Consider the following 14,713-nt stretch of genomic DNA (forward strand, 5'->3'; position numbering starts at 1 on the left):
CTGATCTGTTCAGATAAGTGAGCAGGTGTTGGTGCAGTAAAGATATTTTACTACGTTCAGTATTGTTTTCATGAAATAAAATAAAATTATGCCATTTAATTATTTGCTACTACAAGCTGGATTTGCACCTTTTGGATGATATTTCTCATATTCTTTAAATTATTTTCAAAATCAGTAAATAATTTTCAATGGCCACGAAGGAACATGTGCATCAAGGGACACGTGAGCAGTTTTAAGGAGGCAGGAATGAATGGGGTGTGGTGTAAAGAAGAGAGAGGATATAACTCAACATGTATAAGTTTGTTAGACACGAGCGGCATGTAAATGTTCAACCACGGAGATGTTAGTTTTGTAATTTTGCTGTGAAAGCAGTTTATTGTGTGATTTCACATATCTACATTTAGGTTTACTTTCTAGAATGCCTCCAGCTCTGTACACATTTGGATTTATACTCGTGGTCCTTACAAGTAAGCTTAACAGTTTTGTCTTTTTTTGTTGAATTGCAATGCTCAAATTCACCTCACGTCCCCTTTGTTTTTCTCACAGGAAAAGTGGAGAGTGTTACCTTTGAACAGTCGTCTGCTCAAGTTGTGAACAAAGGGACTGAGGAGCTCAGGATTAACTGCAGTCATGATGACAGCAACTTACAAGTAATGCTGTGGTACCAGCACAAGCAGAGTGATCAGGCAATGAGCCTCATTGGGTACACAGTACCCCAGAGTAAACCAAACTATGAGAGCCAGTTCACAGACCGGTTTGAGATAAAAAGAGACAACACAGTGAAAGGCTCTCTGATCATCAAAAGCCTTAATCTGTCAGACTCAGCTGTGTATTTCTGTGCTGCCAGCACACAGTGACGTGTTTCATATCCCTGCTATACTAAAAACCTCTGATAGAAAACTAATGACAAAGGCACAAAAACTTCCAAAAATGGGTTCAGGCTTTAGCATGAGCAGCTACACCATGTTCTGGTACAAACAGAACCATCATGGAGCTCCAATCAAGTTCCTTATGAGGGAATACGAGAAACTGTTGGGACACTTAGAGTCATTTATCGATACATCCAAAAACAACTTCTCTCCACAAATAACTGAGCTGCATATGAATGACAGCAGCACCTACTACTGTGCTGCCAGTCACAGTATTTTTGTAGGTAATAAATTTGTTTATAAATCCAAATTTTGCATCACAATCTGCCCTCACTCTGTATGGAGGTGCATAATTCATTTAATACGGGACAAAGACATTGGGTTTGAAGCTTTTACTGGGTATAGAATTATGAAAAGAGCATGCAATAAACTGACTGATCATAAATAAAAGTATCAAAAACCAGGATGAAAACAGGAAAGGTGGCTTGCAGAAATCAACATTAGTTCATTTACCAGTAAAGTGATATAAACTGCCCCCTTGAGACCTGCAAGCAGCACTGTCACAGTACACTGGGGAGAGGATAATTAAGCTGCAGTTGGTTTGGTGGCCACTGGGAGACTGTTGCTGTAAAAAGGAAGCTGTGGAAAACTGTGGGCTGATGACATCTTGTTACAGAAGCTTTGACTGCAGCAGTTCAATAAGTTACATCAGTGCTGTGACTGCTGTAAATATAAATGCAGAAAATTAAATAATTTTTATGTTTTGTTATAAAAATGAATCTCCTCTTGTTTGTGCTTTTTATATTCACTGGTAAGAGCATTTATACTTATATTAGATAACTGTAATGTCTCTGGTAATTCTTCTTTATATTTTTCACTGAATTTGCTGATTTTGCCTGTTTTCTCTGTTTTCTTGTTTTACAGATTTCTCCCGGGGTGTTAAAATTGACCAGCCTCAATTCATTTCAAGTTGTAAAGGATCTGCATTTGTGACTCTGAAATGTGAACAAGATGACAGACAACATTACTACATGTACTGGTACAGACAAAGCAGCGGTGGGAAACTGGAGTTATTGACATATTCTACCGGTCAAAATAGCTCGAAGATTGAAGCTCCTTTTGAAAAAAGGAAGTACACCATGTCTCGGCCTTCCTTGCTTAACTCCACTCTGTATATATACCCCGTTGAGCCTGAAGACACGGCTCTGTACTACTGTGCTTCTAGTAGAACACAGTGGTTCAGGAAGAATGAGGAGCTAAACAACAACATTGGTGGGAAAAAAAAAATCACTACATGATGGGAGGATGGATAAATAGAAACTCTGATAGCCTCTTAAAATGAATCTCATAAATATACCAATGTGACATTATAGGACAAAAGAAATCTTATGAACAATAATAAAGAACATTTACTGACACATATAAAGTACAAGAACTGCCTGTGCAAAGTTCAGTCATGTCTCTGCATCACCACAAAGCTGATCTGTTCAGATAAGTGAGCAGGTGTTGGTGCAGTAAAGATATTTTACTACGTTCAGTATTGTTTTCATGACATAAAATAAAATTATGCCATTTAATTATTTGCTACTACAAGCTGGATTTGCACCTTTTGGATGATATTTCTCATATTCTTTAAATTATTTTCAAAATCAGTAAATAATTTTCAATGGCCACGAAGGAACATGTGCATCAAGGGACACGTGAGCAGTTTTAAGGAGGCAGGAATGAAGGGGTGTGGTGTAAAGAAGAGAGAGGATATAACTCAACATGTATAAGTTTGTTAGACACGAGCGGCATGTAAATGTTCAACCGCAGAGATGTTAGTTTTGTAATTTTGCTGTGAAAGCAGTTTATTGTGTGATTTCACATATCTACATTTAGGTTTACTTTCTAGAATGCCTCCAGCTCTGTACACATTTGGATTTATACTCATGGTCCTTACAAGTAAGCTTAACAGTTTTGTCTTTTTTTGTTGAATTGCAATGCTCAAATTCACCTCACTTTGTTTTTCTCACAGAAAAAGTGGAGAGTGTTACCTTTGAACAGTCGTCTGCTCAAGTTGTGAACAAAGGGACTGAGGAGCTCAGGATTAACTGCAGTCATGATGGCAACAGCTTACAAGTAATGCTGTGGTACCAGCACAAGCAGAGTGATCAGGCGATGAGCCTCATTGGGTACACAGTGCTTATGGGTGAACCAAACTATGAGAGCCAGTTCACAGACCGGTTTGAGATAAAAAGAAACAACACAGTGAAAGGCTCTCTGATCATCAAAAACGTTAATCTGTCAGACTCAGCTGTGTATTTCTGTGCTGCCAGCACACAGTGACGTGTTTCATATCCCTGCTATACTAAAAACCTCTGATAGAAAACTAATGACAGTGGCATAATGTTTTTTCTTTTTGGACGTTGAAACTGTTCATCTTTTTATCAGGGCAACATTGGGGTATAACAAATCTATGTATTCTTTATGAAGTGTAATGTACCTATACATATGTAACAAATTTCCCAGTTTAACTACATTTAAGTTAATTTCAGCTTTAGTCTTTTTATGTGAAAAACTTTTTCTATTTTTTTTCTCTATAAAATATGTGCTTCACAGTACAACAATGCTAATCTAGCTGTTTCTGTTCCAATGTTGTTGCTTTTTGTATGTCTGCTTTAATATTAATAAACAGTAAAATATATTAAAGTTCGTGTGATCTTATAACTTCTGGCTACTTAGACTCGACAGACTTGATGCACACTGGTTTTGATGCAATGAGCTGTTTTTAAAGAATGATTTATTACTCTAATTATTTAGACAAAAAGTGTTTGCAAAGGAGTTTTTCAACTGTGGAAGTAGTCCTAAACCAAAACATCATAAGGGTGACATAATAAAGACTTTTTAAGCAAAACTTTCATGAGGTAATAAGACAAGATTCTCAATATATAAAGCAGTAATATTGAACATTACATTACTTTTTTAAAAAATGATTGTTTCCATTACCTTTGGTTTGTTAGGATTAAATATGTACACCTACACAATCAATTAAATGTCAATAAATATATGTCAACATTGTTTTCAAAATGGTCGTATTGAAGAAAATTGTAGATGAAACGTCCCCCAAATCACGTGGTCGTGTGACCTCATGATGCTTTTGTACTGAATACAGTGATGTTGCAACAGCTGCATCATTTCACTGGAGACAGCTCAATACTAACATGGTTGTCGCAGTTATTTACCTCTCGTTTTTTATTCACTCTGGTGGGTGTGTTGGCTGTGTATTTACTCACACTTTATTTACTGCCTAATAAGTGACAAATCTGAGTAAATTCACTTTTTTTCTCTGTGTTTTCTACCATGGCTTCTAGGTCTGACTGTTGTTGTTCTTCAGTCTGAAGATCAAACGTCTGACCCAGGGAGAACATTGATGCTGGAGTGCAAAATGGGTTCAGGGTTCAGCATGAGTGGCTACACCATGCTCTGGTACAGACAGAACCACCACAGAGCTCCAATCGAGTTCCTTGTAAAAGAATATGATAAACCTGTGGGACGCTTAGAGTCATTTCTCGATGCATCCAAAAACCTCTTCTCTCTACAAATAACTGAGCTGCATATCAATGACAGCAGCACCTATTACTGTGCTGCCAGTCACAGTGATACACACAGACCAGACACTGATACACATAACCACCCTGTCTGTCACAGATGGCATAAAGCAGGAAGGGGCTGTGGCTTGTTTGGTTGTAAAAGTCAGAGCACCTTTGTCCTGGTGGAAACATAAGTTTAAAATAGAACAGACTTAAAGAAGTCCAGATGCTTTTCTTTGCAAGCTCCTTTGAAAATAGAACAGACTTCAGCTCTTCAAATGTATGTAGAAATATGTAGAAATTCTAGAACATTTACATGGATTTATTTTTGATATCAGATCAATGAAATGTAACGACAGAAATCTGTCAGCATTGTTTCACATTTTTCAAAGCCATCCAATGGAGCATAACAGAGTCTTCACCACGACAATTGTGGGATCAGGGCCTCATGTTTGACATCCCTGAACAAGAACTTCTGTGTGTTTGCAACAAAAGCGATTAGACCATGCAGTCGTTACTGGAGGTAATAGCTTTTTTGTAAATCCCAGCTTTGCATCACCATCTGCCCTCACTCTGTACGCAGATGCACAATTTATCCAATACAGGATACAAAAAAGGGAAGAGAATTAACATAAGTGCAGTCTATGTAGTTAGCAGATACAGTGGTTAGTGATAAAAACTGCCCCCTTGAGTCCTGCAAGCAGCACTGTCTCATTACTCTGAAGAAATTAAATTAAGCTGCAGTTGGCTTGGTGGCCACTGGGATATGGTTGCTGTAAAAATGAACCCCTTCAGATTGTCTGTATGAAAAACTGTGGGTTGATGACATCTTGTTTCAGAAGCTTTAACTGCAGCAGTTCAATAAGTTGCATCAGTGCTGTGCCTGCTCAGCCTGTTAGAAATACAAATGCAGAAAGATATATTTTATTTGAAATAATTTAATAACTGTAAAAATGAATTTCCTCCCATTTGTGCTTTTTATATTCACTGGTAAGAACATTTATACTTATATTAGATAACTGTAATATCTCTGGTAATTCCTCATCATATTTTTTCACTTAATTTGTTGATTTGTCTCTTTGTTTCCAGATTTCTCCCGGGGTGTTAAAATTGATCAGCCTCAGTTTATTTTCAGCTATGAAGGAACCGCAAATGTGACCCTGGATTGTAAACAAGATGACAGTGACTATTACTACATGTACTGGTACAGACAAAGCAGCAGTGGGAAACTGGAGTTAGTGACATATTCTCTTAGTAAAGATTCTTGGAACATTGAAGCTCCTTTTAAAAATTCACAGTACACCATGTCTCGGCCTTCCTTGCTTGAATCCACCCTGAAGATACACCTCGTTGGGGCCGGAGACACGGCTCTGTATTACTGTGCTTCCAGTATAGCACAGTGGTTCAGGAAGCCTGAGCAGCTAAACAACAACCTCAATGAAAAAAACACGACGAGTTGGGGAAGATGGATAAATAGGAATGATTATGTGTTTAACTCTGATGGTCCCTTAAAATGAATTTAAAGGAAATACCAATATGACATGAACAGATACAATCATTTTTATAAAAAACAAATAAATAACCTTTATAAATACACATAAAGTACAAGAACTGCCATTTCACAGTTCAGTCATGTCCCTGCATCACCACAACGCTGATCTGTTCAGATAAGTGAGCAGGTGTTGGTACAGTAAAGATATTTTACTACATTCAGTATTATCCTCACAAACAGTTTGTTATCAACATCCACGTGCTTTAGTTTCTACTTCATTCATTTATTTATTTTGGTGTGTTCGGTTTGATTGGATCAAGTTCAGAAGATTATCACACACTGACCTCTACTGGGTTTATACGGGATAACAATTAATCCAAATAAAGTGCAATTTATACTAAATATTATAGCTACTGTACACATGCTCTCATAAAATGCTTATAGTTTGCACTATTAAGTCTGTTCTTAATGAAATTTTAGGTTTAAACATGAGAACAATTCTTGTGCTGCTAATTATTTACTCATCCTTAAATGTCAAACATGTAAATATACATCAGCTTTTACACACTGAACTGATGGGATGTTTGAATATATAATTAAGTTCTGGAATGTTCCAAAATACATCATAAAAGTTAGCAATAAATTAGAAATTTGAATAAGAATAATTGAAATGTAAGGTATTATAAGGTAAGTATAGCCCAGGCTAATTTGCAGTGGAGCAAATGTAACTAAATAAATATATTTAGACATAAATACCGTTTTAAGGACATAACTACGTTACTCAGTATGTGATTACTTTAGTTAGCTCAAACTTATGTTGTGTAAAATATATCAAATAAATATTTTTTACATCAGTATCTACATACAATTTTATATTATTATGAAATGGCTCATTGTGTTCTTGACTATAACTATTATCTTACAATTCACTTCAGAATAATAACCTTTGCTCTTTTATTTCTATGATTCTATATCCACACAATCCAATATTATGTTATAATTTGTCAAAATGTCCTTTCAGTTATACAAACTATATCATTTATGTGACAAATTTACTCTTATGAACTCGACTAGACAGCAGAAGTTCATCCAGAAACAATGAGATTTTAATTTACTGGTATTACTGGTATCAAATACTTAGTGCTTGGTTGTTTTGCATACCATGCTTTTATAGCATTCTATGCGGGGTCTTATCTGAAGGTTACAGTTACCAAAATGCGTGAGCATCCATTTATAGTATTTCTCATCTTGCTTGCCAATAACTGATTGGATAAAGCGCTGTGACCACCAGAGATGTCACCTCCTCTGAGCAACTACAAACACAAATAAAAAAGTCTCTTTGTGTTTTTTCTGCCCTCCCTTCCTGCTTCTTTTCTTAGCTGTCACAGAAATAGCAGCAGTCAGGTTGGAGCGCGTTCAGCCGTCAGTCAGCCCGAACTGCACAGCTGCGCTCACAGGCAGACAGAGATGGAGGCTGAGATAGGGAGAAGCGGGGTGGGGGAAGGAGAGAGGAGAGAACGAAAAAGACGCAAGGTTTTTGTGTGATGCTTTTTCACCGTGGGGACAGGGAGCCACGGTGATACAATCCCATAGAGCCGTCGTACAAAAACCTCCTCCCATTAAAATGCATTGTGAAGACTGCTACATGCAACTTAAAACGTTGTTAGAGCGGAAAAATCACTAATCTGAAGGTGTCTGGGATGGAGGAACACTTTGGTAGTGAAAACCTATTCCTAAGAAGAAATTTTAATGGGAAATAAGTTTTTAAAGACTTGCAATTCATATTTGCAGCCGTTGGATGTTTGTATTGTTATCTCAACAAACACAAAACAAATTTGGTCATTGTAAAGATCACCCTCCATGTTTAAAGTGTTTAAAGATCACCTGGATTATTAGAATATGTGTAAACTGGATGTTTCTGGAAAGTTTTGAGAGTTTTTGGCAGAGGAGGCCTACAGCGTGACTCTGGAGCTGAAGCTTACTTTGGAAAAGGAACAAAACTCACTGTTTTAGGTAAGTTGGATATCTCAAAACTTTGATTCGTCCTATTACACAGAAATTGGTGTAAATGCTGGTTTGACAGTGAAGGAAAATTCTATTCTCATAAAAATCTAAAATATTGAGCTAAAAACAAAGCACTGTGACCTACAATAATCCTGCTTACTTTGGCCAAGGAACCAAGCTGACAGTTTTAGGTAAATATTCCACTTTACTTCCATTTTTTGACAAATATGACATTGGCTACAGCCTCAGTGTTAACATAAATGTTCATTAATACTAACCTAAAGGTTATTCTGGTGAAAAAAGAGTTTCATGCTGAGTATTTTGCACTGTGACCAACACACAACCTGCTTACTTTGGCCAAGGAACCAAACTGACAGTTTTAGGTAAATATTCCACTTTACTGCAGCGTTTTGTGAACTGTAACTTTGTTTAGAGCCATAACATTGACAGGGGTATTAGTAAAGACTATTGTCAAACATCATTCTGATACAAAAAGAGTTTCATGCTGAGTATTTTGCACTGTGACCAACAACTACCCTGCTTACTTTGGCAAAGGAACCAAGCTGACAGTTTTAGGTAAATATTTCATTTTACTACAGTTTTTGATAAATATGACTTTAACTATAACCATAGTATAAACAAAGGTATCCATGAAGACTATCCTTAGAGAGGATTCGGATACAAAAACAGTTTCATGCTGAGTATTTTGCACTGTGACCTACACTGAACCTGCTTACTTTGGCCAAGGAACCAAACTGACAGTTTTAGGTAAATATTTCATTTTATTTCTGTGTTCTGATGAATGTACCTTTCATCAGAAGCTTAGTACTGACAGGATTATTAGTAAAGACAATCCTCAGAGATAATTCTTGTGCAAAAACAGTTTCTTGCTGAGTGTTTTTGCATTGTGTCAGGGCAGCGAAGCTTACTTTGGAAAAGGAACAAAACTGACTGTATTAGGTAAATATTTCATTTTATTTCTGTGTTCTGATGAATGTACCTTTATTCAGAAGCTTAGTACTGACAGGATTATTAGTAAAGACAATCCTCAGAGATAATTTTGGTTTCTTGCTGAGTGTTTTTGCACTGTGACAGACCAGCGAAGCTTACTTTGGAAAAGGAACAAAACTGACTGTATTAGGTAAATATTTCACTTCACTGCTCTGTTCCAAAAATGTACCTTTCATCAGAGGCTTAGTATTGACAGGATTATAAGTAAACACAATCCTCAGGCATAAAAAGAGTTTCATGCTGAGTGTTTTTGCACTGTGACAATGCTAACGAAGCTTACTTTGGCCAAGGAACCAAACTGACAGTTTTAGGTAAATATTTCACTTTATTTCTGTGTTTTGATAAATGCAATTTTGATTAGAGCCTTAGTGTTGTCAGAAGTATTATCAAAGACGTTTGTCAAAGGTTATTCTGGAACAAAAAGGGTTTCATGCTGAGTATTTTGCACTGTGAACACTGGCAATCCTGCTTACTTTGGCCAAGGAACCAAACTGACAGTTTTAGGTAAATATTTCACTTTTTCCTCTGTGTTGGATGAATATTGGTTTGTTTAGAGGATTAGTAAAAGTGCTGGCAGAAGTATGAGCAAAGATTATTCCCAAAGAGAAGTGTGGTAGAGAAAGAGTTTCATGCTGAGTATTTTGCACTGTGACAAACAGTGAAGCTTACTTTGGAAAAGGAACCAAACTGACTGTATTAGGTAAGTAAAGCATGTGAATAATCAAATAAATGCATGAAGATGTTCAAGGGTGAAGCTGCAAAAATAAGTTTAAGGAGCTCAGATGTTTAGAGTGCTTTTTGACATTAAGCCTGAGCGCTGTGTCAATAGAGAAGCTTATTTCGGTCAGGGAACAAAACTGACTGTTATTGGTAAGTAAAACTTTTCTCTCACATGAATTCAACACAGAAATAATGAAAACATGTTAAAGGGCAGCTGTTGCTTCAGATTTTTTTTTCTTAATAGTAGCTTAAATGCTTAAAGAAGCAAAGTGAAAGAAGCATCGTGATGTTTTGAGCACAGATTAAGTTCACTGTGCCTCTGGTGGTTATGAAGCTTTCTTCGGTGGAGGAACAAAATTAACTGTTTTAGGTAAGAAAGAAAAATTATACATAAAGTTTGTAATAAGATTTGGGCCAGAGGAATAACTAATATAAAAAACTTTCTTACATAAGCAGCTTGGTAACAAACTTACTGTACTTGGACTCGTTATAGTCTGAGCTCAGTGCTTTTTGTTCAGAAGCTTAAACACTGTGCCAATTATGAAGCTTATTTCGGCCAGGGAACAAAACTGACTGTTCTTGGTAAGTGAAAAATCTAAATGTCTTTTCATAAACATAGTTAAACTAGTTAAAGCTGACAAAAGTGTTTCAGTAAGGTGTTTGGCATTTAAACTGGTAAAAACAACAACAACAATAAAACATGAGTGCAGCACATTTAGACATTTTACTTTAAAGAAAAATAAAAGGAAACTTCATTATTTTATGAAGAGACCAAAAAATGAAGATGCAAAGTAGAAACAGCATGTTGGGCTGTTTTGAGCACTAATTAACTTCACTGTGACTCTGGTGGTGCTTCAGAGGCTTACTTTGGTGGAGGAACAAAATTAACTGTTTTAGGTAAGAAATAAAAACTATATATGAGTATATGTATGTCTGCAGTAAGGTCTTGGATACATGAATCCAAATAGATGTTAAAATTCCCAACTCTAGTCATTATTGAACAAACTGTATTTGAGGTCTCTGTAGTCTCAGCTCAGGGCTTTTTGCTCTGAGGTTTAAATGCTGTGTCAGAACGAAGCTTATTTCGGGCAGGGAACAAAACTAACTGTTCTTGGTAAGTGACGAATCAAAATTTATTCTTATAAATGTTACAAAACAAAAACCAATTAAAGAATAAGTGTTGCCTGAAAAAACAAACATTTTGTTTCATATTAAATTTGTAAAAACTTAAAAGAGCAGTGCAGCATATGTGGGATTTTTAAATTAAAGAAAAGTAACATTTAGTTCATTAAAAGTAAGCAAAGTATTAAGAAACAAAGCAGAAGCAGCATGTGTTGAGCTGTTTTGAGCACTGATCAGGTGCACTGTGACTCTGGTGCTTCAGAGGCTCACTTTGGTGGAGGAACAAAATTAACTGTTTTAGGTAAGAAAACATTTTAAAGTTCACTAAATAAAGTTGAGGACTGATTTTGTTGAGCTGCCTCTAAAACTTTAAAATCACACCAAAAACTCATGTAGCTAAAGTCAAAGTCTTTACATGTAAAAATTGACAGTTGAAATAATTACCATGTGGCAAAGCTAAAGAGAGGCACTAGAAAGGGTTTTTGTCACAGTACAAAGTCTCTGTGCTCCTACAACGAGGCTTACTTTGGAGCTGGAACTAAACTCACTGTTTTAGGTAAGAAAACTTCCAACAAAAATCAGCTGGGCTTTACTCTCATGGTGTTTATATGTTGGTTGAGTGACAACATTTAGTATATGTTTCATTTATTTATTTACCTTTATGTTATGGTAGTGAAAAAAGTGGGCAATCGTTAAAGTTTAAAAGTAATTTATGTAGAAGTTTTCTTGTGCCAGGAGAAAAAAGTGTTATCTGTGTTCTCCAGTAAAAGTACTGTGCCTATGAAACATTTGGCTCTGCGCCCAGAATATTGTTCTCACACTCAGTTCTTATCAGCTCTGTGAAATACTGTGAGTTTCCAGTCAGAAGCTTATTTTGGAGATGGAACTAAACTCACGGTTTTAGGTAAGAGTGCAAAGATGGATTAACATTAAAGTAATAATTTCTGATGAAATATTCATTGGGATCCTTCTGTAAATTAGTTGGTTTTAATGTCTGTTATTTTAGATTTGTGCATTTCCAAAATTAATTCTCTTGCATGGTCAAAATTTGCGTAATAATGCTACAAGCAGATGATTTTCCTCAGGTCTTTTCTATATGTTTGGGTGTAAAGGTTGTTTAGCACTGAAAAAGAGAACAAAGACAGACAGCAGCTTTCTAGAGCAGTTTTTTCTACAGCAGTTTATCAGTGTGAACAACTACGACCCTGCTTACTTTGGCAGTGGCACCAAACTCACAGTACTGGGTAAGAAAGTGACAAAATAGTGCATAAATACTTGTTTTTAGAGATGTAAAGATGTCGTCATCCATGCTGTAAACCTTTAAATTGCATTTTAATGAGTAAACATCTCAAAATGTGTCAGAAAACTGTGATATTTGGAAAAAAAAAAACGGCCTCAAGTCTGGAAGAATATTTGTGTTATGGAACAGCTGGCAGAAAAGTGCAGTTTGTTTCATCAAAAAGTGATTTAAATTGCACATGGCAGAGTAATCATTTTGTATGTGAACTAACAAATGCTGTAGAAAAAATAAGCTTGAGGTGAATCCAAGTGTTCTAAGTCTTGTGAGTTTTTGTGGCTGTGACTTGGCATTGTGCTCAGGCACTTATCCTCCTTATTTTGGAGAGGGAACCAAGCTAACAGTTCTGGGTAAGATCACCACAATAATTTAGTAATAAAGAAAATGTGAGTTTTGTAATCTGAATTAATCCTTTGTGTTAATATGTGTGGGAAAAAAGTTCTCCTGGATGTTTTTGTGCATTAATTGTAATGTTTGCCTGGCATGTGCACGAGACTTGGGTGTCTTACATTTGTTGTAGATCTAAAGGCAGTTTTAGTCATGTGTGTTAATGTGATTCTTCTTTGTCCTTTGTCCTTGCAGAAGAAAACAGTAAAATCACTCCACCACAAGTAAAAATACTGAGACCTTCAAAACATGAGTGCAGAAACAGCAAAGACAAAAAAAGGAAGAAGACCCTCGTTTGTGTGGCCTCTGGTTTCTACCCTGACCATGTCAAAGTGTATTGGCAAATGAATGGGAAAAATGTCACTGATGGTGTGGCAACAGATGAAGCTGCGCGTGAAGGAAAAGATGACAACAACCAGACCGTGTACAAAATCACCAGCAGGCTGAGAGTCTATGCCAAACAATGGGAAAATCCTGACAATACCTTTAAATGCGTTGTCAATTTCTTCAGTGGCACTGTATATACAGATTATTCAGATTTTATTGACGGAGTTACGGGTAAATTCTTGTGGAACTTAATCGTCTTGCTCTTATATGCACATATTATATGCAAATCTTTTAATATTTCAGTCATCTGTTGTGAACTAATAATTTCTTCTTTTTTTTCAAACAGCTGAGACAAATTCTATATCAAGAGGTAAATATTATAGATTATTCCTTCAGTGAATCAGTTCTAGCATGATTGTCATCACTTGGAAATATAGAAGCTGTGTTGTATCACTAAATGTTTCTTATTTACAGAGAAGTATTTGACAACTACACAAAATTTCAAGGTCGTCTACAGCGTGCTTACTGTCAAGAGCTGTGCCTATGGAGCTTTCGTTGGATTTTTGGTGTGGAGGCTTCAGGTTTGTCCAAATCTTGTCCAAAAAAATTGTCTCTCTCTATAATAATAACAGTAACACAAATGACTTATTACTCTCTGCGTTCTTTCTATGTTTTGCAGCGTTTTGGTGGAAAGCAGAAGTACTGAGAGCTGAGCTGAAGCCTCAAAAAATAACTCTGGGACATGAGTTACCTTGCTCTCTGTAAATATCGTTCACAAACAGTCTATTGTTAAAGTGCACACTGTTAATCGCCTGTTCAAGTTCTGCTGTGGATTTTTATGTGCTTATTTGTCTTTATATAATTAATAACTGCCTTTCAAATAGACTGATGTCAATTTCTTATACAAAGTGATTTTCTGTGTGTAACTTGATTTTCTTCTTAATAAAAGTATGTTAGATTATTTTAAAGCTGTGTTGTTCTTGTGTAGTTTGCCCTGGAAATACTTTTTAAAGCTGTGAATCAGTCTTCATATCATAATATCAAACACTATTACTTAATTTGAAAAAGATAGGATGAGACAGGTGAATAATAATGTGTCATTTGATCAAACTTGTGAAGAATATCATCGCCTTTCTCTGGTTTTACATCTCAAGTTTTTCCAGAGATACTGTAAAATGTATTTTTCATCAACTAGCCTGTTTTCTGAGAAGTCGTCTATTTTCTCCCCCATAATCTTGAAACATCTCACCTCAGGAGAACTTCTTAAGATGGTTAATTTTACTCATAGCAGGATTTTCCATTCAGAAAACCGATGACTAAAAAGTGTCTGGTAAAATTTACTAGTAAATTTAAATTTCATCCAGTAATTTTCTTTACTTTTCTTGGAAATCAATTCACTTTTTGAGTCACCTTTTCCACAAACACAAACAGTGTGTGACAACATGCATTCCTTTCTTAAACAAAGAATATCTTTCTTTAGTTCAAACACGCTCTGTAGCAAAATAAGAACACAAGTCTAACCCATAACAGGAAATCAGCATTTCATCTGTGTAGAAGGTGTGGAAGGTCAAAGCTGCTGTGGGTGAGAAAGATAAACCAGGGCATGAAACCCTGCAGAGGAGAGTGCAACAGCAGAGGAGAGGATGTGGTCACAGAGCAGCCTGCAGCTCGCTCTCTGTGCTGAGAAACGGCGGAGGTGCAACCTTCACTTTACCACAACCTCCGGCTCGCTGTGTGCACCTGCAACTTTGCACCGACCCCCCGCTCTGCACATCTATGAGCAAACAGATGGAAACTTCCATTTCTGTGTCAACTGAAGTTACGCATTGTACAAAAACAACGTCATACATTATGCAAAAGCTGTTTGCAGTGATCTGGCACAACATTTTGCACCAGATAAAATCAGACTTTG

General features: G+C 36.3%; 1 protein-coding gene across 1 annotated transcript; it reads left to right on the forward strand.

Annotated features, from left to right (window-relative positions):
- Positions 1–323: 323 nt before the first annotated feature.
- On the forward strand, positions 324–13,769 carry LOC146552063 (uncharacterized). The gene is made up of 8 exons (XM_085256723.1): positions 324–467; positions 547–853; positions 7,313–7,466; positions 7,847–7,946; positions 12,670–13,032; positions 13,148–13,171; positions 13,276–13,382; positions 13,481–13,769. Exons 1-8 carry the CDS (start codon positions 419–421, stop codon positions 13,505–13,507), a joined length of 1,131 nt encoding a protein of 376 aa, XP_085112849.1. The 5' UTR covers positions 324–418; the 3' UTR covers positions 13,508–13,769.
- Positions 13,770–14,713: the final 944 nt, after the last annotated feature.

Source organism: Mchenga conophoros, linkage group LG19, assembly GCF_057382185.1.
Source record: "Mchenga conophoros isolate Kocher_MC1m ecotype Shallow Benthic linkage group LG19, M_conophoros_male_GT1.1, whole genome shotgun sequence".
Classification (NCBI taxonomy): Eukaryota; Metazoa; Chordata; class Actinopteri; order Cichliformes; family Cichlidae; genus Mchenga; species Mchenga conophoros.

Bases quoted from the DNA above. Each gene is read 5' to 3' on its own strand.
- LOC146552063 (XM_085256723.1), top strand. From the start codon at position 419: ATGCCTCCAGCTCTGTACACATTTGGATTTATACTCGTGGTCCTTACA. The intron at 854-7,312 runs GTGACGTGTTTC...TTCTTTTCTTAG, and splicing joins TTCTGTGCTGCCAGCACACA to CTGTCACAGAAATAGCAGCA. The intron at 13,172-13,275 runs GTAAATATTATA...TCTTATTTACAG, and splicing joins GACAAATTCTATATCAAGAG to AGAAGTATTTGACAACTACA.